The following is a 26,235-nucleotide window of genomic DNA, read 5'->3' as shown; positions in this document are numbered from 1 at the left end:
CAGGAAATCATTCCTGCCTGTGGCCATCTCCCTGTACAACGCATCCACTTAACACACTGTTTGCTGCTACAACTACACATGTTTCTTTTCCAAATATTTATTTATAAGTGACTTATGTATGTATGTATGTATATATATGTATATATTGTACTATTCTTAGTTAGCGTATTGTCTGTCTTGTCTTAATGTTGGTTTAAAATGGAGCACTGTAACAAAAAATAATTTCCCCCAGGGATCAATAAAGTATTCTGATTCTGATTCTTGTGGAAAACCTAATGTGGCCCAGCCTCACCCAGACTCTGCCTGCAGCGGCCCCCAGCTAAATTGAGTTTGAGACCCCTGTCCTACACCATAAATCAGTAAGAGAGGGTACGACCTCTCTCATGGCCCCAAGTGGTGTGTGCATGCCAGAGCACTCTGGAAGGCACACAGAGTCTTTACAGACTACTCAGGATCAAACCTCTATCATTATGCAATCGATTATACAACTCTAAGCATATATGAGTAAATATTTCTAAGCATAAATGACAGTCAACAATATAAACCTTACAGCTGGTTGTAATAACAGAATTCATTTGTTTCTCAAATGAGAAAGAGCTATCGAGAAACACTCCTAAATCTTTAGTTCTGAACTTTTCCAGTGGGCCAAGGTCAACATTATCTGCTAATGCTAAATAGGCTGCCGTTATTAACTAATGCTAATTTGACATGAATTAGCATTATGCACTAATGCTAACACTTACTTTTTTTAACAATGTGAGTAGCTAATGCTAACACTATTTCCCTTAACTTTATAACAATGTGAACGGCTAATGCTAACACTCTTTTTCCTAGCATTACAACATCTGAGCTGCTAATGCTAAGTAGGCTGCCATTAGCACCTACGTCTAATTTAAGGCAAATACGCATTAGAACCTAATGCTCATATCGTTTTCCTTTGCTTTATAACAATGTGAGCAGCTACTGCTAAATAGCATTAGCTAATAACAGCAGTCTAATTTAATGCAAGTTAGCCTCATTTGCATTACAATGATGTGAGGAGTTAACGCTAAGTATGCTGTCATTAGTGGCTAATTCTAATTAGGGGTGAATAAATATTACCAGCTAATGCTAATATCGTATTCTCTTCCCTTTTAACAATGTGAGCAGCTAGTGCTAGGTAGGCTGATGCTAGCAGCTAATGCTAAAGCTAATTTAATGTGAATTAGCATCACATTAGTGAGGAGTTAATGCTAAGTAGACTGCCATTAGCAGGTAATGCTAATTTTAGGTGAATAGGAATTGGAAGCTAATGCTAATACCATATTTTCTTGCTTTATAACAATGTGACCAGCTAATGCTATGTAGGTTGCCGTTATTAGCTAATACTAATTTGAGGTGAATTAGCATTATCCCCTTATGCTAACAATGTTTTTTCTTACTTTTTAACAATACAAGTAGCTAATGTGAACACTTTTTTTTTTATTCAATTCTAATTTTTCCCTTGCGATGTGAAGAGTTAATGCTAAATAGGATGCCATTAGTGGCTAATTCTAATTTTAGATGAGAAAGCATTAGAAGCTAATGCTAATACCATATTTTCTTGCTTTATATCAATATTAGTAGGTAATGCTAAGTACGTAGCCATTGTTAGCTAATGCTAATTTAGGTGAATTAGCATTATCCACTAATGCTAACACTGTTTTTGCCAACTCTTTTCCCTTGCATTATAACAATATGAGCAGCTAATGCTAAGAAGGCTGCCATTATTAGGTAATGCTAATTATTATGTGTGTTAGCATTATCCGCTGCTGCTAGCAATGTTTTATCTTACCTTTTAACAATATCAGCAGCTAATGCTAACACTACTTTAATTTCAGTTAAACCTACTTAGCATTAATTAACTTCATTTAGCATTAAGAAGTTTTTGCTATAGGCTACCATTAGTGGCTAATGCTAATTTTAGGTGAATAAGCATTGGCAACTAATGCTTAAACCATATTCTCTTGATTTCTAACAATGTGAGCAGCTAATGCTAAGAACGCTGGTTATTAGGTAATGCTAATTTGATGCGAGTTAGCATTACCCGATAATGCTAAAACTTTTCCCTTCCCTTTTAATAATGTGAGCAACTAGTGCTAAGTAGGCTGATGTTAGCAGCTAATGCTAATTTGATGTGAATTAGCATTGTATTAGTGAGGAGGTAATGTTAAGTAGATTGCCATTAGTCGCTAATGCTAATTTTAGGTAAATAGAAATTAGCTAATAATGGCACCTGCTAAGCAGGTGCCATTATTAGCTAATACTAATTTGAGATGAATTAGCATTATCCGCTTATGCTAACAATGTTTTTTCTTACTTTTTAACAATACGCCATTAGTGGCTAATTCTAATTTTAGATGAAAAAGGATTAACAGCTAATGCTCATACTGTTTGCTTTGTAAGAATGACAGCAGCTAATGATATGAAGTCTACCGTTATTAACTAATGCTAATTTGATGAGAATTAGCATTATCCGATATTGGTAACTCTTTTCCCCTGCATTATAACAATGTCAGGAGTTAATGCTAAGTAGACTGCCATTAGGGGCTAACTCTAATTAGGGGTGAATAATTATTAGCAGCTAATACTAATACCGTTTTCTCTTTTTCCTTATAACAACTTGAGCAGCTAATGCTAATTTGATGCGAATTAGCATTATATTAGTGAGCAGTTAATGCTAAGTAGGCTGCCATTATTAACTAATACTACGTTGACGTGAATTAGCATTATGCGCTACTGCTAATACTGTTTTCTCTTACTTATTAAAAATGATAGTAGCTAATACTAATACTCTTTTCCGTTGGGTAACAACAAAGTGAGGAATTAATGCTAAGTTGGCTGCTTTTAGCGGCTTATTCTAATTAGGGGTGAATAATTATAATTATTCACCCCTAATTAGGGTTAGGGTTAGGGCAGCAAATGCTAATACCGTTTTCTCTTTCCTTATAACAATATGAGCAGTTAATGCTAATTTGATGTAAATTAGCATTATATTAGTGAGGAGTTAATGCTAAGTAGGCTGCCATTAGCAGCTAAAGGTAATTTGAGGTGAATAAGCACTAGTAGCTAATGCCAATACCCTTTTCTCTTGTGTTATAATGATGTGAAACGTTAATATTGTTCTCAAACAACAGAATGAGAATGAAATATTGATTCTAACAGGGCCCATAAACAGCATTAGCTTAGCAGCATTAGCTTATCAGAGTCTCCATCATGGTCACACAAATCCTTAGCGGAGCAAAGTGGCCTACTTAGCAATAGCTGCTGTAGAAAGCAAAGGGAAAACAGTATTAGCATTAGCTGCTAAATGTGCACTTGAGAACAAATCTATTGTGAATTCAGCCGTGAATGTAGTGTTTCCAGTAAGCTTCCATTTCCAAATGTTAGCTGCTCCTGTCTGCCTCTTTGTCACACACACAGACTGAAATGATTCACAGCCTTGTTTCATCCTTCTGTCAGTGTCACTGACTGTCACTGTGACTGTGGACATACAGCATGGGAAACACACACATGGCTGATACTTGTATCTAAAGTTACAAAATGTTGTCTCTGTCCAAATATTACCTAACTGTAAGTCTACTTTTAATGAAACTCTCAACATGACTTATCAGTTATCATTAATGTTCCTGCAAACAGACTCCTTGAAGACCCCCTACATAAATATCCATGTACTATCCAGCTAGACTAGTGTGTCTGTCCCTGAAAATATTCCTGCATGTGTGATTGTTCATGTCTCATCTGCAGGAAACAAACAGGAAGTGAGTGAAAGACACAGGAAATGATTCCAGCTCTTCCTCCTATATCAGACATTCTCTCCATACCTGAGAGTGTCCAGTCTCCAGCCTGGATCCTTCAGTCCAGCCGACAGAAGCTTCATTCCTGAGAGACCTGGATGATTGTAGCTCAGGTCCAGCTCTCTCAGATGGGAGGGGTTGGAGGTCAGAGCTGAGGCCAGAGAAGTACAGCCTTCCTCCGTGATCAGACAGCCTGACAGACTGCAGACACACAAAACAACAATCCATCTGTTATCCATCTCTATAGCAGCATAACTAAGTGATGGTTCAGGGTCACCTGATCCAGCTCTAACTATAAGTTTTATCAAAAAGGAAAGTTTGAAGCTGATCGTCAAAGTAGAGAGGGTGTCTGTCTCCTGAACTCAAACTGGGAGCTGCTTCCACACCCAGTCCAACATAGCCAGGCTTTCTTTGCCGCTTTGACAAAACCTCAAATCCCAGTCAGAGATGGTGAGCATCATCACAGTGATGATCATTTCTCTGTTAACCCAGGCTTTCTGCTTCAGGATCTGTGCACGCTCACAGAACAAGGAGACCTTTAAACATCATTTCACTAAATGGATGGACTGAGCTCAGCCTACAGATGAACTGGATAAATAAAGATTTGACCTCAGTGTGCTCAGTGTTCCTGTCTATTCCTAACATATTCCTAACATGATAGCTGCACTTTAGAGCTCTAAAACTGGAACTGACACATATTTAAACTCCACATGTTACTCAGTACATTCAGTTCTGACACTCGCCCACAGTCCAACAAAGGAAACATGGAGATCACATCAGTTTGTCACCAAAGTCTAATTATTCCAGAGGGCAGTGTTGATACAACTAAAGTTATTTTTAAGCAAAGTTGAGTTTTTTATTGTCGCAGTACTTCATGTCTGAAGTATCACTTAAATGCATTACACGCTGTTGATGGCAGCAAACAAACCACCCAAACAAACAGAGGTGGGAGGCTTGGGCAGACTACGTAGATTCAGCTAGTGGGAGGAGTCAGGATAAAACCAAAGAAAGACAAGCTAACAGACGCCACAGTGAAGTGAGTAGCTACAAACTGCAGGCTGATTAGTGTTGTTGAAGAAGTCGGTCTGAGGAACGTTCTTAGGATCAACAAATGATGGCATGTATGAGCCTCCCTCAAGACGCACCATCACAAGAAGAACACATGAGCTGTAGAAAAAGGAGAGACTATGAAAGCCACGGCGTTACAACGTGCACCAGCTGTTGGTCTCTCTGGAGACTACTGGGCGTGGCTGGGTAACCATGGTTACTTGGGAGTTACAGTACATGATATTAATGAAGAGTGGGAGCTGCGTTCTATACCAAACAATTTGTTATGAGGTAATCAGCTGATCTTAGTTTAACTGGAAGCCCTTCACAATAATTGCAATGCCTTTATTTTGTACAACTACCATCAGTTCGTCTGTACTGATGGTAACTTAAAGTCACACTAATGTCGTTTAGTTTCTATAGTTTATGTAGTGGAAGTATACTACAGTACCCTGATCACTGATAGGACAGATTTATGTAGATATACACCTTTGTGTTTAACATTACTGCATTATAGTACTGTGATCTTTGTCCTTATATATGGCTATATTAGCTATACTGATGTACGTACATATAACTGGATATGTAACTTATCTATTCATCTTATTTGTCATGTATTTGTATTGTGTACTTCCTTTTTGTAAGAAACCACACACATGATCACAGCCGCAAGAATCAATCAGTGAAAGAATAAAGTGTCTCAAACCAAACCTTAAGCTCTTTATTCCACATGCTGGGATCATTTGGCCTTCAGTGGTGTTCTGGCTGACACACCGGAGTGACCAGAGTGCTAAAGAGTGAATCGGACACACCAGTGTCATCTCTGATATCTCCACTACATTTAATCGTCCTTCAGCTTGTGGCTGCCGTTAGCTGGTCTGCTAGTTAGCTGATTTGCTATTTAGCCGGTGTGCTAGTTAGCTGGTGTGCTAGTTAGCCGGTTCGCTAGTCAGCTGGTGTGCTGACCAGCGAACCAGTAGGTTACAAGATGAGCTTGTCTGTCTGATGAGCCAGCTCTCTCTGTCTTGGTCATTTTGTCCTTGGGCAAAACCTAACCTACCACTACAACTGTAGCTTACCTCCACCAGTGTGTGAATGTGAGAGTGAATGAATACAGGGAGTGCAGAATTATTAGGCAAATGAGTATTTTGTCCACATCATCCTCTTCATGCATGTTGTCTTACTCCAAGCTGTATAGGCTCGAAAGCCTACTACCAATTAAGCATATTAGGTGATGTGCATCTCTGTAATGAGAAGGGGTGTGGTCTAATGACATCAACACCCTATATCAGGTGTGCATAATTATTAGGTAACGTCCTTTCCTTTGGCAAAATGGGTCAAAAGAAGGACTTGACAGGCTCAGAAAAGTCAAAAACAGTGAGATATCTTGCAGAGGGATGCAGCAGACTCAAAATTGCAAAGCTTCTGAAGCGTGATCATCGAACAATCAAGCGTTTCATTCAAAATAGTCAACAGGGTCGCAAGAAGCGTGTGGAAAAACCAAGGCGCAAAATAACTGCCCATGAACTGAGAAAAGTCAAGCGTGCAGCTGCCAAGATGCCACTTGCCACCAGTTTGGCCATATTTCAGAGCTGCAACATCACTGGAGTGCCCAAGAGCACAAGGTGTGCAATACTCAGAGACATGGCCAAGGTAAGAAAGGCTGAAAGACGACCACCACTGAACAAGACACACAAGCTGAAACGTCAAGACTGGGCCAAGAAATATCTCAAGACTGGTTTTTCTAAGGTTTTATGGACTGATGAAATGAGAGTGAGTCTTGATGGGCCAGATGGATGGGCCCGTGGCTGGATTGGTAAAGGGCAGAGAGCTCCAGTCCCACTCAGACGCCAGCAAGGTGGAGGTGGAGTACTGGTTTGGGCTGGTATCATCAAAGATGAGCTTGTGGGGCCTTTTCGGGTTGAGGATGGAGTCAAGCTCAACTCCCAGTCCTACTGCCAGTTTCTGGAAGACACCTTCTTCAAGCAGTGGTACAGGAAGAAGTCTGCATCCTTCAAGAAAAACATGATTTTCATGCAGGACAATGCTCCATCACACGCGTCCAAGTACTCCACAGCGTGGCTGGCAAGAAAGGGTATAAAAGAAGAAAAACTAATGACATGGCCTCCTTGTTCACCTGATCTGAACCCCATTGAGAACCTGTGGTCCATCATCAAATGTGAGATTTACAAGGAGGGAAAACAGTACACCTCTCTGAACAGTGTCTGGGAGGCTGTGGTTGCTGCTGCACGCAATGTTGATGGTGAACAGATCAAAACACTGACAGAATCCATGGATGGCAGGCTTTTGAGTGTCCTTGCAAAGAAAGGTGGCTATATTGGTCGCTGATTTGTTTTTGTTTTTGAATGTCAGAAATGTATATTTGTGAATGTGGAGATGTTATATTGGTGTCACTGGTAAAAATAAATAAATGAAATGGGTATATATTTGTTTTTTGTTAAGTTGCCTAATAATTCTGCACAGTAATAGTCACCTGCACACACAGATATCCCCCTAAAATAGCTAAAACTAAAAACAAACTAAAAACTACTTCCAAAAACATTCAGCTTTGATATTAATGAGTTTTTTGGGTTCATTGAGAACATGGTTGTTGTTCAATAATAAAATTATTCCTCAAAAATACAACTTGCCTAATAATTCTGCACTCCCTGTAGTGGGATTGTAAAGGGTCTTTGAGGGTCTCGAAAAGCGCTATATAAATGCAATCCATTATTATTATTAAGAGCATCTTTAGGCCTGACTGTGCTCATCCTTCCTCCAACCTCTCCTTACCAAAGATAACAACTACATCAGTATTAGCTCAATAACAATTTCTGCAATTCAATTGTGGACATTCATTTTTAAACCTTGTGTAAAACGATAAAACCTCAAAGTCTGAGCATTATTCTTTGTGCAAACAGCTCTTGCAGGTTCCCCCGGACTTAGGTTATTTTAATTATTTAATTACTTTCCTTTAAGCAGCTGTTCAGGCTACTAAACTCATCCCAGAAATAACAAGTGACACCATTAATAGTACAGGTGGGAATCACCATACAACTCGCGATACGATATTATCACAATACTTAACGCACGATACGATATTATTGCGATTTTTTAAAATATTTTGCGATATTTAAATTCTGCACATAAAGGTAAACTTTATCAATATTCATTTTATCTAATATCAAAGTCTCACACTCAGTCTTTCTCTCATTTCAGTCAGTTTTATTGTTGACAAACTGAACGGTTTGTATTACAGTCTAGTCCAACTTAACTGAATGCAACCATCTGGTACAATTATAGCTATTCTGAACTATGCAATTTATGAAAACTATGCAGCCCCTTCAGCAACTGAAGAATTTGAAAGTAAATTTAAAAAATATATAATTTTACATTAAATAAAAAAGTTTCAAACTTAATTAAAATTAAACATGTCTTAAATTAAAATAAGTAAACTGTCATGTTTATTGCTGCCAAAAAAAAAAGTTAAACACATTTGGACAGTGAAGGAATGTCAGGATTGTTGCTCAGAAAAAGGATCAACATGCTCTGAAGTCAACATGCTCTGACTCCAGAGCATGTTGACTTCAGAGAAAAAATTGTTTGTAACAAAATATCGATTTCTGCTGTCCCTGTATCGATACATTATTAGCAAACAAAATATCACGATACTACACAGTATCGATTTTTTCCCCCACCCCTAATTAATAGTGGAGCTAACTTTAACAGGTGAAACTGATTTGACCTATAAGGCTACTGCAGTTACTTCTTATCAGGTTTAGTACGGAAGACATCTGGATGAGGTAGTTAGTAGTATGTAGTTAGTACCGGGCGACTCCCCTCCCCCACATCGGCACCAGAACCCTGTATTATCTGCAGGGTAAGACTGCCTGTTTTATCAAACTATGGCCATTACTACTGTGATCATTTGCAGCCCAGTGTGCCGCTCTCTCTGCTGGGATGAACCACTGGAGCTCACCCAGTCATCCCTTTCTTTCTCTCAAGAAGAAGTGAAATAAATATATTTATTATGTTACGAGTCTAATATTCTTTAAATCAAACTGTAATGAATAAATCAAGCAAGAAGATTTGGTGGCTCCACGTGTTGTAGAAGAAAAGATAAACATCTCATTTTGAGAAATCAGCCTTTAAAATTAAGTACTGTGAATAAAAAACAAACAGCGAGCCAATCAGCAGTCGCCAATATCCTCCTAATTTCATTCACAAAGAAATCAAATATATATATTATGGGCCCAAAGGAGCCTAAATCTTTAAATTAGGCAGTGCATGAAGTATTTTTTTAAATAAACAAAGACATGACTATAACAACTTTTAGTAATTCAGAGTCCAATTATCCTCTCAAATGTAAATAAAAGTTCACTTGACAGCTGTAAAAGTTACCTGTTTATACAATAATATAAATCACATTTCAAATGATCATCTGTGGAAAAGTTTGAATCCTGACCTGAGAGTTTCCACTGCACACTGTGAACTCTTTAGTCCAGCGGACAGAAGCTTCACTCCTGAATCCTGCAGGTCAGAGTTACTCAGGTCCAGCTCTCTCAGACTGGAGGACTGGGAGCTGAGGACTGAGGACAGAGCTTCACAGCTTCTCTCTGACAGGTTACAGCCACTCAGTCTGAAAAATAAAAGACAATCTATAAAACAAGTACTCGTGTAGAGTTTGTTAATACATTTCACAACATTAAATGTTGACTTTCTATTTTTAAAGGAAACATAAACATACTAAGATACAACATCATATGTATGAACTTTAATTAATAATTCTAAAAACTAAATGTTTTCTGATCTGACCTCAGAGTATTCAGTTTACAGTTTAAACGTTGTAGTCCAGCAGACAGAAGCTTCACTCCTGAATCCTGTAGCTTTCTGATACTCAGGTCCAGCTCTGTCAGACTAGAGGACTGCGAGCTGAGAACTGAGGACAGAGCTTCACAGTTTTCCTCTAAGAGTTCACAGATGTTAAGTCTGAAGATAAAAACATGAATAAAGATTGTTGTTAAAGTGTAATCAAGGTGCAATAGCTTATTGTCTTGTGCTGAGCAGGTTAGTAAAACTTCTGTTTAACTTTGAAATGAATAAAAATGCTATGAGACAAGGATAACTGGATAAAGACATAAACAAAAACAAACATCAAACACATAAACAAACAGAACTAAACAGAATACAAATTGATCTGACCTCAGAACATTCAGTTTGGCATGTGGACTCTCCACTGCAGCAGACAGAAGCTTTACTGCTGAAGCCTTCAGGCTGTTGGTACTCAGGTCCAGCTCTCTCAGACTACAGGACTGGGAGCTGACCACTGACAACAAATTTTCACAGCCTTTCTCTGAGACGTTACAGCTGCTCAGTCTGTGAGAGAAAGGAAAAAAACAAAAACAAAAAAAAACAAAGAATATATGTGATCAAATTAAATTTGTTTATATGTTGAACCCTTTTTTTAAAAAATTCATTTAAACCTATGAGACTATGAGTGCTACCAGTCCAGTGCACATGATTGGTACCTTGATGGTACCTTGCTCAGGGGTACCACAAGGTAACTATTCGGTGGATTCGACCCCTGACCTTATGATCATGGGGCGACCACTCTGCCTACTGAGCTAATAATTCTGTGTACACTGTCATACAATATTAACTAAAACAATTATTTTAGAAAATTTTAGTAATTCAATAATCATGCTCATTACCTGTGTATTGTGAATAACACTTGATTTTAAACACTAGCTGTATAAAACTCTTCCTGTTAAAGGTGCGTATAAAGGAAATGAGCTGAAATGCAGACTTCATGGAGAATGTTTGCTGTCAGCATATATCAAAGACAAAGCAGAGATCCATCCAGTCTCTTCCACTAAGCCCACAGAGGGACAGACAACCACTCTCACTCACACCTGCATGAAGTTTAGATCACCAGGTAACCTAACTGCATGTCTGTGGACAGTGGGAAGAAACTGTAGAGGACCCAGAGTGAACCCACTGTAATTCTGTGATAACACTGGTTATGGAAGCCTTACAGTTACATATGGTTACTGACAAGAAACACGACCTTAGAGGCAATTTCAGTAATGAAGACCGAGTTTCTCCCTCCATACAGGATGAAAACATGACAGCACAGCAGAGATTTATATTTAAAAAGGGAGGGTGTGCACTGAAAGTGAGATACAAACTTGAACTTAAATTATGAACATCAGAAAAAGATGTAGGTGAAGTCTGGCAGGTGAAGTTTGTGCTTTAGAATAAAACAACCAAACTCCTGGAGTTGGAGACAAATGAACAAGCTGAGGATAATAAACCTGTCAGAGGGGCTGAAGCATCAGAGCTCATGTTCTTATAGGCTGGGTCTGGATTGTCCTTTGATAAGAGTTACAGAACAAAGTGTGTTTTAGAAATGCTGGAGTGAAACATTAAAACTACCATATATTTACCGAGTGACTGATGATCATTTAATTTACTATTTTAAAAAAATGTTACAGTGCTCTTTGAACTCAGCATTTCTGATTTATTTCCCATGATTTTAACAATGAAGCGATGACAACATGTTTACTCACAGAGCTTTGTTGGAGGCTTTGACCACTGGCAGCATTCTCAGAAGAGCCTCCTCTGAAGCAGAGTATTTCTTGAAGTCAAACTCATCCAGATCTTCTTCTGATGACAGTAAGATGAAGGTCAGAGCTGAGCACTGAGCAGGAGACAGTTTACCTGTGGAGAGACTTCCTGAAGTCCTGTATTGTTGGATCTCCTCCACTAGAGAACGATCATTCAGTTCATTCAGACAGTGGAACAGATTGATGCTTTTCTCTGCAGACAGATTCTTACTGAGCTTCTTCTTGATGTACTGGACTGTTTTCTTATTGGTCAGTGAGCTGCTTCCTGTCTGTGTCATCAGGGCTCGTAGGAGAGTCTGATTGGTCTGCAGTGAAAGACCCAGGAGGAAGCGGAGGAACAAGTCCAGGTGTCCATTTGGACTCTGTAAGGCCTTGTTCACAGCACTCTGGTAGAAGTGTTTCTTTGCAGATTCTCCTGTTTCAGACTTCTTGGATGTTGTTTGTTGTTGTTCCAGCAGATTGAGTCCAGAGTTGATGAAGGTCAGATGGACATGAAGAGCAGCCAGAAACTCCTGAACACTCAGATGGATGAAGCAGAACACCTTGTCCTGGTACAGTCCTCTCTCCTCTTTAAAGATCTGTGTGAACACTCCTGAGTACACTGAGGCTGCTCTGATATCGATGCCACACTCTGTCAGGTCTGATTCATAGAAGATCAGGTTTCCTTTCTGCAGCTGATCAAAAGCCAGTTTTCCCAGAGACTCCATCATCGTCCTGCTCTCTGGACTCCAGTGTGGATCTGTCTCAGCTCCTCCATCATACTTGACCTTCTTCACTTTGGCCTGAACCACCAGGAAGTGGATGTACATCTCAGTCAGGGTCTTGGGCAGCTGTCCTCCCTCTCTGGTTTCCAGCACATCCTCCAGAACTGTAGCAGTGATCCAGCAGAAGACTGGGATGTGGCACATGATGTGGAGGCTTCGTGATGTCTTGATGTGGGAGATGATGCTGCTGGCCTGCTCCTCATCTCTGAATCTCTTCCTGAAGTACTCCTCCTTCTGTGGGTCAGTGAACCCTCTGACCTCTGTCACCATGCCAACACAGTCAGGAGGGATCTGATTGGCTGCTGCAGGTCGTGTGGTTATCCAGAGGCGAGCAGAGGGAAGCAGTTTCCCCCTGATGAGGTTTATCAGCAGCACATCCACTGAGGTGGACTTTCTAGGATCAGTTAGGATTGTAGTTTTGTGGAAGTCCAGAGGAAGTCGACACTCATCCAGACCATCAAAGATGAACACAACCTGGAAGTCTTCAAAGCTGCAGATTCCTGCTTCTTTGGTTTCAGTAAAGAAGTGATGAACAAGTCCCACCAAGCTGAACTTTTCCTCTTTCAGCACATTCAGCTCTCTGAAAGTGAATGGAAATATGAACTGGATGTCCTGGTTGGCTTTGTCTTCAGCCCAGTCCAGGCTGTATTTCTGTGTTAAGACTGTTTTCCCAATGCCAGCCACTCCCTTTGTCAGCACTGTTCTGATTGGTTCATCTCTTCCAGGTGAGGCTTTAAAGATGTCTTCTTGTCTGATGGTTGTTTCTGGTCTGTCTGGTTTCCTGGATGCTGTTTCAATCTGTCTGACCTCATGTTCATCATTGACCTCTGCAGTCCCTCCCTCTGTGATGTAGAGCTCTGTGTAGATCTGATTCAGGAGGGTTGGGTTTCCTGCTTTAGCGATGCCCTCAAACACACACTGGAACTTCTTCTTCAGCTTAGACTTAAGGTTACGATGACAAACAGCAGCTGGAAGTTATGAATAATAATAATAAAAATACAACTTTAACAATCATATTTTACAAAATGCTGATGACAATTTCTGACCCACTGAGAAATGACTGAACACACTGGTGTCACAAGTCTCTCATTTATCCAGCAGCTTAAATCTTTAGATAAATCCTCTTACGTCTCTGCAGACGGTCAGCCAGCTCCTCCTGCTTCATTCTCCTCAGGAAGTCCACTGTGATCTTCACAAATGCCTCTCTGCTGTTTCTCCTCTGCTCATCATCCTCCCTCTGAAACTCCAAGCACTGGGGCTTATTTGGATTCAGAGCCTTCTGGATCTTCTTCAGCTCGTTCTTCACAAAAGTGATGATGTTGTCCTCCAGCAGCTGGAACAGAATATTTATGAATGACCCACCACTCTGAACTTTAGTCCACACAACATCCACTTCTTTACCATCAAGGGGCATATCATCCACGAACTCTTCACCAATTATAGGTTTGACTTTATCTGATTAACTGAGACTTTGTCCACAACTCCATGATCCCAAAACGTTGATGCTGTTCATATGAATGCAGCGATTTCAGTGGGAGAAACATTTCACTGGTGTTCAGAGCTGAACTACCAACAGGTTGATGATCAAAGCCAGAAACTTGGAGATGTTTCAGGTGACTGAGTTGATCGTACAGACAACTGGTCTTAAAGGTTCACTCTGTTTACGCATACAGATCAGTATTTAAGGTTTGACTCTCATCATCCACTGGAGCACAAACTGGGCGTCATCAGGACACTACAACACAGAACAAACACCATCCCCACAGACACAGCAGCCAGCGAAGCAGAAGAACTTCACATCAAGAAGGTCCTGAGTAAATGTGAACGCTGGTTTGAGGGCGGAGTCAAGGAGGCCATTTATGTGAAAAGGAAAGACCATCTCTGAATGGAGGAGGGGCCTAAGGGTACAACTGTCACCATCTTACATGCTGTGATTGCAGCCATTCCCCAGCTCTCTGTGAACTGGACTCATGACCATTGATCAACAACCATTGATCAATGGTCCTGACAATATGCGTACCAATGATCAATGAACTGACCTCCCAGCCCATTGTTCCTTCAGTGGGCTGGTTTCAGTCATACAAATGTCCTGTTTATAAGATTGAAACCTGCAGTCAGCTGAGACTGAAGAAGTCACCTGATGATGATGAAACGTTTCTCCCACTGAAAACATCCAGATGAACAGAATCAAGCTTTTTGGGATTTACGTACCTGGATGATTGAGCATCAAGACACAACTCTGTGACTTTTCTCAGATGAATCAATCCTCTCCTCCAGCTTTGTTTACATCTACCAGCCCTGTGGCGCTGCCCAGGGAAATAATCTATGTGAGAGGTGGAAAGTCATACAGGTGTCTGCTCCTGCCTTCAGTTATTTTATCTACTGTGTGTCAACTGGCTGAACCTCCTCCAACTGTCTACTGTCTCCCTAAACTCAACAATGACTTCGTGATCTATCCATTCTCTGACCAAACACATCCTGCTGCAGGAGGTTAACATAGCAGCCAATGATGATCCCACTCACTGTGAACAACACATTTGGACCTGATTTGCTGCTCTGGTTTACACGTGAACTTTGACTGCTGTCACCAACTTGAGAGGCTCTACAGAAAAACTGGACTTGTCCATAAAAAGATGTATAAAAATCATAAACTACATTATAAGGACAGCATTGCTCAATCAACTCTAATTACTATGACCATGTTATCTCTTCTAACTAAGGTACAGACACTCAAACTTGCTGCTTTCAGTGAGAAGTCAAATGTCTGAATATGAGCTGGAAGCTGCTGAGAGTCCTCCTCCTTCCCGTGGGGTTTACTTCCTCTACTACTTTCAATATAAACACGCCCCTTTCATGAACCTGCAGAGGGCCACCAGCAGATGGAGCTGTCTTAAACAAATCCACTTGGATAGTTAGCTGTAGATGACTTTATCAGTATGATTGTAGGACTTTGAGTTATTCTTCAGATTTATTTAAACTCCTATATTGTGCACAAGTGTTGAGCGACCCATAATTTCTCTGTACTTTTCATAAGAGCAGCCAGACTTTCAGCTGGTTTTTGTTTTTTAAGAGCTCAAAGTTATTGAAGAAACAGTTATTCAGCTTCATTCCCACTGATCTCGACTACAAACTGTTTCACTTTGGTTTCTGTTTAAAGCCTCGATGTTTAAAACGTTTCCCTGTGATCACATTTGCACCGTCTGATTTCAAAGTTTGTTTTCTTTTGGTCATTTAGTCCACAGAGTCCTTGGTGTTCTGAAAGGGACCTATAAATAAATGCATTATTATTAATAATAAAGTAGTTGTTGTACATGTACAGACCATAAATATGGAGTCCAGCTGTGTTTGATGCTGCTGGGCAGACTGACCACTGGGAACCTCTGAGCTCTGCTGGTCCACTCTGTGGAAGAACCATGAAGGATTAGATCAACACAGGATAAAGATCCAGGAGTTTCTGCTCAAATAACTTCATCTGAATCAAGTCTGTCAAGTTTTAGACTCTCAGATTCTGAAGATATATTTTCTGTTTTCTGTGAACTTTCTTTCATCAGTGATGGAAGTGATGATGCTGCAGAAGCTCAGAGGAAACTTTGAGAAAACTGTGATGAACCATCAACTAATGCTCTCAGGAGGCCAAAGGTCCCTGAATGTAACTGTGCAGCAGATTCATCGAGTGTTTGAAACCTGACCACTTCCATATGTTTTCATTCTAACACAAGAAGTCCTTTTCTCATTGCTTTGATTTGAGTTTTGAGTTTTCTGAGTCTCGTATTTGGAGTCGAGTCTAATCAATGATCTGACAGAAGAACATTAAAAAGGATTTACCAGTGCTGTCAAAATTAACATGTAGGGTTAGGGGTTCATCTGTTATCATGATTAACATGATAAAAACCTTTAACACGACACATCTGGAGAGCAGAACGACTCAAAATCCCTGAAATGTTTCTATCAACGCACTTCGGGCAGTTTGTCCGAGTAGAGTTACCTTTGCACACGTGCAGATGTGCAGCACATCTGTTAGTGACGGCATCTGAACCAATCAGCTCAATATGGAAGATGACAAACACACACTGACCTCTCGATGGAAAGTTTGAGTATTAAAAAAATAACAAGACGGACCAGCCGACCAACATGAAGGATTCTGCACATCGTGACAGAAGGAATTTTCTTTTCACCGAAGCACTTCCAGCTTAAAATATCACAACAATGCAAAGCACTGATGACACAACTGCCAAGTGGACAAACTGCAGACCTGTTAGTGTTGTTAATAACATAGTTTTGGTTCCTCGTGTCAAAGACTTGAAGAAGAGTGACAGAGAGTGTTAGACTGCTGCAGGATCAGTGCCACCTCCACAGACCTGTGAAGAAAATGATTGTTTGACAGATGGGCTCAGATTCAGGATCAGCTGAGGAGTTTGTGGCTGACAGAATCCTGCAGGTACAGAGCTGAGCCCATCATTAGCATGCAGGACTGTCCCTGGGGGGGTCGGCTCATTCAGGAGGTTAATCAATGTTTACATGTTCAATAAACATGTTAAGTGTGTAAATTTGCCCTTTTCTCTCGAGTCTGTTTGCTCATGAAATGAAATTTGATTCGTTTACATTAAAAATGATGTTTAATGGTGATTAATCCAAATGAATCCACAGTAACCCTGTGATGAGTCTGATTAAACATTTTCATTAACAGCAGTAATATAGATTATATATTATTATATATTAGTGCACACTTAGCTTTTAGTATATATGTTTGTTACAAAGTTGTATTTACAGCAGAGAAGCTGAGTTAAAGACTGAAAACTATTCAAAGTCTCTTTGAATTGAAGCGTTTAACATTCTTTGTGTTTATTCTGCATTGACTTCATTATATGGTGTAAACGTCTGTTACAGGCTTAAATATAAAGTTGGAAAAATGTAACTGCAGCTATTGATCAAGTAATTGTGATTAATCAGGATTAATGACAGAAGATTGTGTCATTAATTAGTCATGTTTTAATCTACTGACAGCACTAGTGTTCACTCTGGTGCCTCCAACTGTTTTACGCCCTTTCAACACCTTCGTGGTCAAAAGTGTACACGCACAAAATCTACAATAAAACCCTCACGCAGCAATAGGACAGACACACAATCCATTTATCTCTGTGTCTCAAACACACACACGTGTATTCAAAGCCTCGATTTGTTCATATTTCATCTGTTGTGTTTTTATCTTCAGCGTTTTCAATGTTGCTGCATTTACACCAAAAATGTTTCCATTGATGAATCAGATTGATTTGAATGTGTTTCATCCATACAAATCCCTCCCTGGTGGTCACATGACTCTATAACATAACAGGAGTCATGTGACAAGAGTTTCATGCTGTAAAATGTCAAAATGGTTGAATGTGGTGGAGTAAAAATGTGAGATGTCAACGACTTTTCTTCAATATGAAATGTTTGCAGGGCCTGACAGGAAGTGGACGGACGCTCTGATCACTTCCTGTTTGCTGAAGTGGGTTTTCAGTTGTTTAGAAACCAAAGGCTTGTTTTAAAAGACAGTTTAAATGGGACTGAGGGAACGACGTGTTTGTAGTTTATATCCAACAACATCAAGCAGTTTAATCAAAGAGTTCATGTTGCTAACAGCTCACCTCTCTGCAGCAGACACAGGCTGCACTTTAAAATCAATGAGACGATCTAAAGACTTGTCACTCTGTAAGGACACACAGCTGGGTCCAGGTTCAGGTCCAGCAGGTCTCCCATGGATCCTGTCAGAGAAGAAAAATGTGTTTTGAGAATGAGCAGAAGGAAACTCCAAAGTAGTGTTTCACAGTGTAAGAACAGAGCGCCACCCAGGGGTCATTTACACTGTGCAGGACTATTGATGGTCCCACTGTGAGCAGCAGGAATTTAAATGTTGGACATGTTTGATAGAAATAAGGAATAAAGGTTCAGTGACTTCCTTTGAGATGCAGTTTAGAGACCAGGAAACATCAAACAGTTCATTTAAATCAGATAAACTGACATCAAAGAGCTCATGTTGCTAACAGCTCACCTCTCTGCAGCAGACACAGGCTGGGATTTAAAATAAATGCGAAGATCTTTAGACCAGTCACTCTGTAAGGACACAGAGCTGGGTGGAGGTCCAGGCTGGTTCCTGTGAATAATGATGCAGCAGTGATGTCAGTGCTGAGCTGTGACATGGAGAAGAGTCATGGACAGTTAGAGATGGTCATCTCACCTCTGAGCTTTGGTCTGGCTCTCATGTTCCCCACACAGAGTGCTTTTAGAGGGAGGGACTCCCTCCTCTCTGTCCTCACACTGATCCATGCTGCTCAATTCAGCTCACACACACTTTCTACCTGCAGAGGAAACACAAATCATTCATGTGCACATCAGCTGAAATCCTCCTTTCATCATGTGTGCTGTCCAAATATCAGCTGCTTCTTTCCTGCTTCATCTCAGTGTCAGCTGGATGCAGTCAGACAGCAGTGTGAGGCAGAGGAATCTGCCATCAGCTGCTCTGCTATCAGTCCACTAGATGGAGCCTGAAGCACACACGATGCATTCACTGACACACACTGATTCACTGTTTGGGAAACTAGAAAAATGTTGGTCTTGAACTAGCTGCATAATGCAGACAGGGTAGGACCCAAATATAACGGCGAAACATCTTCAAGCAACTTATAGAAGTCCAGATGCTTTTCTTTCCAAGCTCCTTAAACTATGATGACCTGGATGACTGAGAACCTTCACAGGAAAAATGAAACACACTGAAGAAAGAATGCAAGACTTTCACAATAAAACAGCAAACAAAGGAACACAACACTGACACGTGAGCTTGACAGAGGAGTGGAGGAAAGGCAGACGAGAGTGAGTGAGGGAAAGAGGAGACAAGAGAGACATGACAGGCTGAGGAAATATAGAATGGAGCACCAGGCCTCACACAAACACACACAAACACACACAAACACACACAAACACACACAGAGACACAGAGACACACAGAAACACACAGAGACACAGAGGGAATCTAATGATCAAGGAACTAAACAGGAAGTATAAGAAACTCAAAGAAGCATAAATAAGACTGTAAATGAACCAGAACCATAAACCATAATACAAAAAATGCAAAGTGCTTGGACAAAGGGACCCAGAACCATTAAAGTTCTTTTCTTTGCTCTTCAGTGTTTGAGTTCAAACAGACTCCACATTAAACTATGACAGCACCGTCCCTGCTGCTGCTGTCAGACCTGTTATTCACTCACTGCTCGCCAGTGTTTCTAATGAGTTTTACTCATCCATGAGAGTTTAAAGCTTGCACTTACAAGCAATGTTCCCTCTAATGTTTCACTTGTCTGAGCGAACACACAACCTCCCTGAGCGATCCACTGTGAGCGACATTAGACGTGTGCACTGTGGTCACGCCAGCGTCGAATCCATCCAAGTTACATGTTTATTAAAATAATCAATTTACAGCGTTTACATTTCTGTTAAACTACTTTTAATTAACTGCTTTAGCCCACTTACAATGAAAGTTAAAAAAGAAAATCTTGTTCATGACCTGTAGCATGTTAACACTATTGGAAGGAAAAATAACTTGAACTTCAATTTTGAAAACACAACTTTCTTTAAATAAAGCTCTGACTTGTATTATGAGTCTGTGGTCTGGGAGAGAGTCTGTAACTCTGTCTGCAACATACAGTAAATAATGACCAATGTTGGGCAGTTAATTATATAGTTACTTCTTCAAAAAAGTAACTGAGTTATGCAAACAGAGTTTTTTGCAGCTGTTTACTGCAAAAAACTACAGCCAAGGTGTTTTTTTTAAAAATAAACATTTCAAACTATTTACAGAACAATCAGCTGTTCTGCATCAAATCTGATGCCACACAAATTATTTGTGCCGCTCCAAAAAATAATTTCTGTCCACTATGAGATGAAGGAGAACAACAGCCTGATACCTGCAGGCCTGACAGCAGCAGATGTGTCACTGCTGTAACACCTGTAACATTCAGCAGTCGCCTCATTGTTCTGACACACACAACAACACTATTGACTACACTACACACTAACTACACACTAACTACACACTAACTACACACTAACTACACACTAACTACACACTAACTACACAAGATTTGCTCTAAACGTCTCAAATCTCTCACATCTCAAAACACCGCCGCCACTCCGTTTCTTAACAACTAAATGCCATGTGTGTTCGTGTGTTTTGTAACACTTCTTCCTGTTGGAGAGGAGCCAACAGTTTGTGACGCAGTATTTTTAAGACCGACATGTTGAACCTGAATCTAACACACATCTATACGAAGTATTCATTTACAAAGTGCGCTCTCTGTCTCCTGCTGTGCGTGTAAATAAAAACATCTGGAGCTCAGCGGCTCTCCGGTTGAGCTCAGGCCACATTCAGTGTGTTTAGTCTGATTCCCGGACTCTGATCACACAAGGCCAGAAAATGGCGGAGACACTCGGCCTTGTTGGAAAACGTTACACACTGACTTTAATGGAGAGACCGGAAATACAAACACACACAGTTTGTTGTGTGAAGAAATCAAACACGAGCTGAACAAACAGTAAAGTTCCTAAAGACAAACTGTTAAAGGAGGAAACAAAGCAAACTTACAGTTTCTTCACACACCAACAACAAGCTCCACTCCACACCTGGACACTAAACACGGACACACAGGTGAGCTGCTTCCTGGAAGGAGGCGGGGCTCCACCTGAAACTCAGCACAGGTGGGAGGGGCTCAGCTCTGTGTGTGCTGATGTGTTAACTTTAAAAATATGCCGTCTGACTGCTCAGACTGAGTCAGAGTAAAGTTCACATGCTGACGTGTGGAGACATGAAACCTTGTTGTAGCTGCAGGTGTGAACACACTGATCCCAGATCAGCTCTGCTGTATTTGTAACATGAACATTTCTGCTGCAAAGCTTCAAATGTTCAGCATGTTTCTCTGTTTCCAGTCTATAGATCCAGTCACACTTTCTACCTTCACCTGTGCAGTAAAGACTGAGAGCAGAGCTGAAAGCAAGCGTCCAATCAGTGAGCAGCATCAACACCTGAGCTTCATTCAGACTCTGTTATTGAAGATGTTGTTGGTACAAAGTTCATCTGCTGCTCACATGAATCCATGAAAGATTAATTTCACTGAATGTTTCTTCAAAGCTCATTTCAACCTGTTGAAGTCATGAATGAAAGTGCAGACTGAGAGTGGATCACATGATGTTTGAGGTGTGTCATGTGACATGTTCAGTATTGTCACACATGTCTAGATTGTCCCTGATATCATAACTGCTCAAACACTGATGATTATATTTGAAGAATTATTCCTGATGGCAGCAAAGTTTGAATGGAGCTCTCTGTCTGTGCTGATTTGTCGCCCTCTGGAGGTCAAAGCACAAACTGCATGATGTCACTGTAACCACCACAGAGACAGGAAGTGTTTTTATGACTGAAACACTGAAATGATGCTAACGGCTGTCGTTAGGCTCACTGACAGCAGTGCTGATGTGTTCATGTCAAACACTGGCTCAGGTCAGACTCCTTCATCCTTCTCCAGCGTGAGGCCGCCCTCAGACCCACAGGAGCTCTGACCTTTGACCTCCTGACCCTAACCATTTTAGTCTTGTTGCATCTTTAAATGCAAATCCATCCAAACTGTAGCCGAGCAAATGAAGCTGGAAGTTGTTCTATGAATGATGTTGTTGAAGGAGCTTGGAAAGAAAAGCGTCTGGACTTCTTTAAGTTGCTTGAAGAGGGACATGGACGTCTTAACGCCCACTCACATCCTGGGACATTTGATCACAGGAAATCACATGATAGCGTGGGGCTAGATCTCACAATGGGTTCACCCAAAACCTTGGCTGATTGTGACCCACACCCGTTTTCACGGAGGAGGAGGAGTTTCACATGCTGAACATGTGACAGCCTGGTATAAAGGGACCAAAAGTAACTGGACACCTGATTCAGTTCAGGTTTATTCATCCGCTCCAAACCACAGCAGCAGTCACCTCCAGGGAACCAGCTGATCCATGTAACTGGGGACAGACCACAGCCCAGAGCACTGGTTCATGATGTGTTTGTGGACTGTAGGTTGTTTGGATAGAGATGAGATGTACTCAGCAGTCTGTCTCTAATGTTTAATGAAATGTTCTGAAGATGATAATAACTTGTGATTTTCTTTTGAATGAATCTTTAATCGTGTTGTAGGGCCTCTGACTCTCATGAAGATTTTCACATCAATGTGCTTTTCACAAAGATATTAACAATGAAAATGACGTGCAGCCCTGAACTACTCATGCGTTAACTCAGCGGTTCCCAACCCCCGGGTCACGGACCGGTCCGTGAGTCGTTTGGTACCGGGCCGTGAGAGTCGAGGCTCGGTGTGAAATTGATGGTTGATAGGTTTGTAGCATAAACCTGTTCGCTGGATCGTTCAATCCAGCTACACAGCAAAGCAAGACACGAGTAGTTCTTTATGTTTCTCGTGCACGGGAGAGAACTGGACCAATGCCGTTCCTTCGCTTGACCACAGTCGCTCTCGTCCGTTCCCTCGTAACACTGTTCTTTTATTGAGGTTACATGAATATACATAGGTTCATTAACATACACGTGAACAAAGGTACCAGTCTGTATGTTATGTAGGTGTGTGTGTGTGTGTGTGTGTGTGTGTGTGTGTGTGTGTGTATGTGTGTGTGTGTGTGTGGAGTCAGAGTGTGACCCCATAAACGACTTCCCTAAACCTGCTGGTCTGGAAGTCCAGCAGTTCATCTAAACAAAAGGCACTTAGACTAAAACAGACATCCTACCACAAAACAATAAGAAGGTAGCACCTCTCCCATGATCCCAGGACGTGGGTGTGAATGCCAGAACACTCTGGAGTCACACAAAGTCTTTAAAGACTACTATCATTACACAATTGGTTCTACACCTCTAAGCATATATGGTTAGATATTCCCCAATAACAATGACAATGATAAAATATAAATCCAACAATGGTTTTCAGGGTTTTTATCGTTAACTTCGTTTCCCTGGGTCTTTTCCCGTGTTGTAGTCGTGTGTCTTATTTTGAAAGAAATGTTTACGCGTTACCATAGTGACCAGAGAGCATTAAGGCTGCAGACAGGTGCATCCAACAACATTTTATTTTCCCTTATTTGATTTATGGACCTAACTGTATGAACTGGACTTTGGCTGTAATGCTGCTCCTCTTCATCATTGCTGTGTTGCATTTCCATCATTCTGCTGCTGGATTCACTGCAGGCTTTAACAAACACTCCTTTGGGTCCAGGCCCAGCCACGTGTTTGTAAGCTGCTGTGCTCCTCACAAATAAAGCCTGAAGCAGCTCAGACTGTTAGAAGCAGCACTGAGCCCTGTTACAGTTATAGTGTTAGAGCAGCGGCTGCAGCCTACAGCATTTAAACTAGCTGACAGTAAACACATCAGTCCAGATGTTACCACATTACTTTGTGATGCTGAGAGTTAAAGGAGACTGGCTGATTAAAATCCCATTCCTTACATCACCGTCCTCTGCTCTGACTGCTTTCATTTAATCACAATCAGAATACTTTTTTGATCCCCAGGGGAAATTATTTAGGTTACAGTGCTGCAGCACAAACAGGAACAAAGACACAACACACTAAGTAAGAAATAGCACAACATACACAATATATACATGCATACATATGAGTCACTTATAAGTAACATGTGAGTGCTGGGGTCTATGACAGCAGGCAGGTCTGTATTTATGTCCAGGCTGACATGAACAGCTAGTAGTTCAGGGTTCAACACTCAGGAAAGTGTGTGACCTTCCACACTGACAGAAGATGCTAAACATGACTTTAAACTGTTGTTTGTTAAAGCCTCACAGATCTGAGAGCAGGGCTCAGTGGGTACATGAGCCTTTATACATGAAGGCTTTCTGTTTCCAGGAGAGGAAACATGTGATCCAGCTGTGTTTGGTCACATGGATCTGCTCTGCATGGATCACCTGACTAAAACATGTTGTTATTATTGTTCTTACAGTCTTAAATCGGTACATCAGGTGGGTCACATGACACCCGGGGGTGACAGCAACATCTTTCCTCTTTAGAAAGCTGCTCTCTGTCCCAGGAGCTGTTGTCACAGTAACAGCAGGAACAGGAAGTCACATGCTCTCTGCTCTGTGATTGGCTGCTTCTTATCTCAGCTTCCTGCAGAGGGTGGAGGTCTGCTGATAACGCACACCAACAGAAGTGTGACTTTCACTTCCTGTTTATTGCTGTTGTTCTTAAAGCTCTCAGGCGATGCTGCAGCGCCCCCTGCTGACACAAACTCCTCCCTCTGTCTCAGAGGTCACAGGTCAGCCTGCTGCAGAGGGTCTGCCTGTTCATGGACTTCCTGTTACAGAGACGGGTCTCAGCGTCAACACTAGTTTCTGATTGGACGGTGTGGAAACCGAGCTTCCTCCAGCCGAGTGATGTATGTGTGGATTCATCACTCTCTGTGGATCAGTGTAAGTCTGTGTGTGGGTCAGCTGCAGGACTTGTTTGACCTTTGACCCTGGCAGACAGAGCTGGTTACTGCTGTGTGACTCCTGCCGTCGCTCCACTTTAAATTTTACTTAAAATAAGTCCTGACATGGCCCCGCCCCCTCTGACCTGCTGCTCCTGGATGTGCTGAGGACACAGCGGAGGCTCAGAGGGGGCGGGGCTTTTCCCGTGGCGGTAACCAAACTGCATTAGGTCGCTGCACTGCCAGTGTTTAACCACACCTCTTCTGACTGACCTTTGACCTCTGACATATTGATTTGATCCTTGTTTAATGACGTCTTTTATCTAGTGATTTAATTCTGTGTATTTATATGTGATGGTGTTCCTGCGTTCAGCCTCAGCTGATATCCACAGACGCTCCTATTGGCTGGTTTTAAAAACACATTTTTCCATTAAAGAGACTCTTTTAAAAACACGTCTGCCTGAAATTCACATTTCATTGATTTTGGGGGATTTTAACAGAGAGATAGAACTTTATGAATCCCTCATGTTTATCCTCCAGGAAATCCAGTTTGTAGCAGCAGAACACCGACAAACTTTTACACAGCACAGAATTAGGATATCAAATAAAGGGGAATAAGAGAATATGAATATAAGCATAAATATGTACATATATACACAGACCTCACACAGAGACAGCAGCTACACTGTGTGTGGATGTGATCCACAGTCACAGCTGTGGGTTTCAGTCAGTGTGTCTCTGACTTCATGGTCACATTTCAAAGCTTATTGGAGCCAGAAGATGTTCAAGTAAAAGATTTATTGCTGTACTCGTCTACCAGGATAACAGGAGGTTCATAAAGCTGTGTAATACTTCAGCTTTACATCATGCAGTAGTAGTTTATTAAACCCCCCAAAATATGACTATCCAGAGTTGGGACCAGGAAGCAGAGTTGCAGTCTTACACGCCTCTCTGCAGCTTCTCTCCTCCTGCTACCCCCCCAAAAACCCATCTCCATAGAGACTGTGTCAGCTTCCAAACAGACAAAAAACAAACTAAAAACCAGCAACAAACAACTTAAACATAAACAATCACAAAGAAAGAACAATACAGTATCCACATCTGAACCAAAGAGTAAAACAGTGAAATGTGGATTATTAAACATTAGGTCTCTCTCCTCCAAGTCTCTGTTAGTACATGTTAGTAAAAACATTTCTGCATTTTACCCATATTTTATTTTTAACTCAAAATCAAAGATTCCAGATTCTCCTACATGTTGGTTTTGAATCAGATAGGACGACAGATTTCAGGTGGCCCTGTGTCTTTCTCTATTACATTTGCCACTGTGTAACTCAAAGTTATTTAAGGACTAGTTTATTTCAATGGATGAGTTTACTGACTGACGCGCAGAAGAAATAGTTCTTTATGGAGCCTAGATGGTGTGAATGATGAGACCAAAGACTGCAATATCTTGTACCAAAAATATATTGAATAAATGGAGGAAAGGGGAAATGGA

General features: G+C 41.0%; 1 protein-coding gene across 1 annotated transcript in view; it reads right to left on the bottom strand.

Moving 5' to 3' along the window:
* The window catches only part of LOC147300676 (NACHT, LRR and PYD domains-containing protein 3-like), a 292,597-nt gene that overhangs the window by 7,337 nt on the left and 259,025 nt on the right, over positions 1-26,235 (bottom strand). Inside the window, exons 2-11 of the mRNA XM_086285021.1 lie at positions 18,470-18,590; positions 18,284-18,385; positions 17,880-17,996; positions 15,574-15,652; positions 13,381-13,585; positions 11,432-13,220; positions 10,065-10,238; positions 9,678-9,851; positions 9,328-9,501; positions 3,843-4,016 (exon numbers count right to left, since the gene is read on the bottom strand). Of these exons, the coding sequence (XP_086141147.1) occupies positions 3,843-4,016; positions 9,328-9,501; positions 9,678-9,851; positions 10,065-10,238; positions 11,432-13,220; positions 13,381-13,585; positions 15,574-15,652; positions 17,880-17,996; positions 18,284-18,385; positions 18,470-18,558 (3,077 nt within the window). The 5' untranslated portion in view covers positions 18,559-18,590. The remainder of the gene's footprint in view (positions 1-3,842; positions 4,017-9,327; positions 9,502-9,677; positions 9,852-10,064; positions 10,239-11,431; positions 13,221-13,380; positions 13,586-15,573; positions 15,653-17,879; positions 17,997-18,283; positions 18,386-18,469; positions 18,591-26,235) is intronic.

This window comes from Aulonocara sp. 'chitande type north' Nkhata Bay, unplaced genomic scaffold (assembly GCF_057382095.1).
Source record: "Aulonocara sp. 'chitande type north' Nkhata Bay isolate Kocher_YH1m ecotype deep benthic unplaced genomic scaffold, A_spYH_male_GT1.1 unmapped_scaffold_20, whole genome shotgun sequence".
Classification (NCBI taxonomy): domain Eukaryota; kingdom Metazoa; phylum Chordata; class Actinopteri; order Cichliformes; family Cichlidae; genus Aulonocara; species Aulonocara sp. 'chitande type north' Nkhata Bay.
Note: the sequence above shows the minus strand (reverse complement) of the source record. Positions and strands in the feature narration are given on the sequence as shown.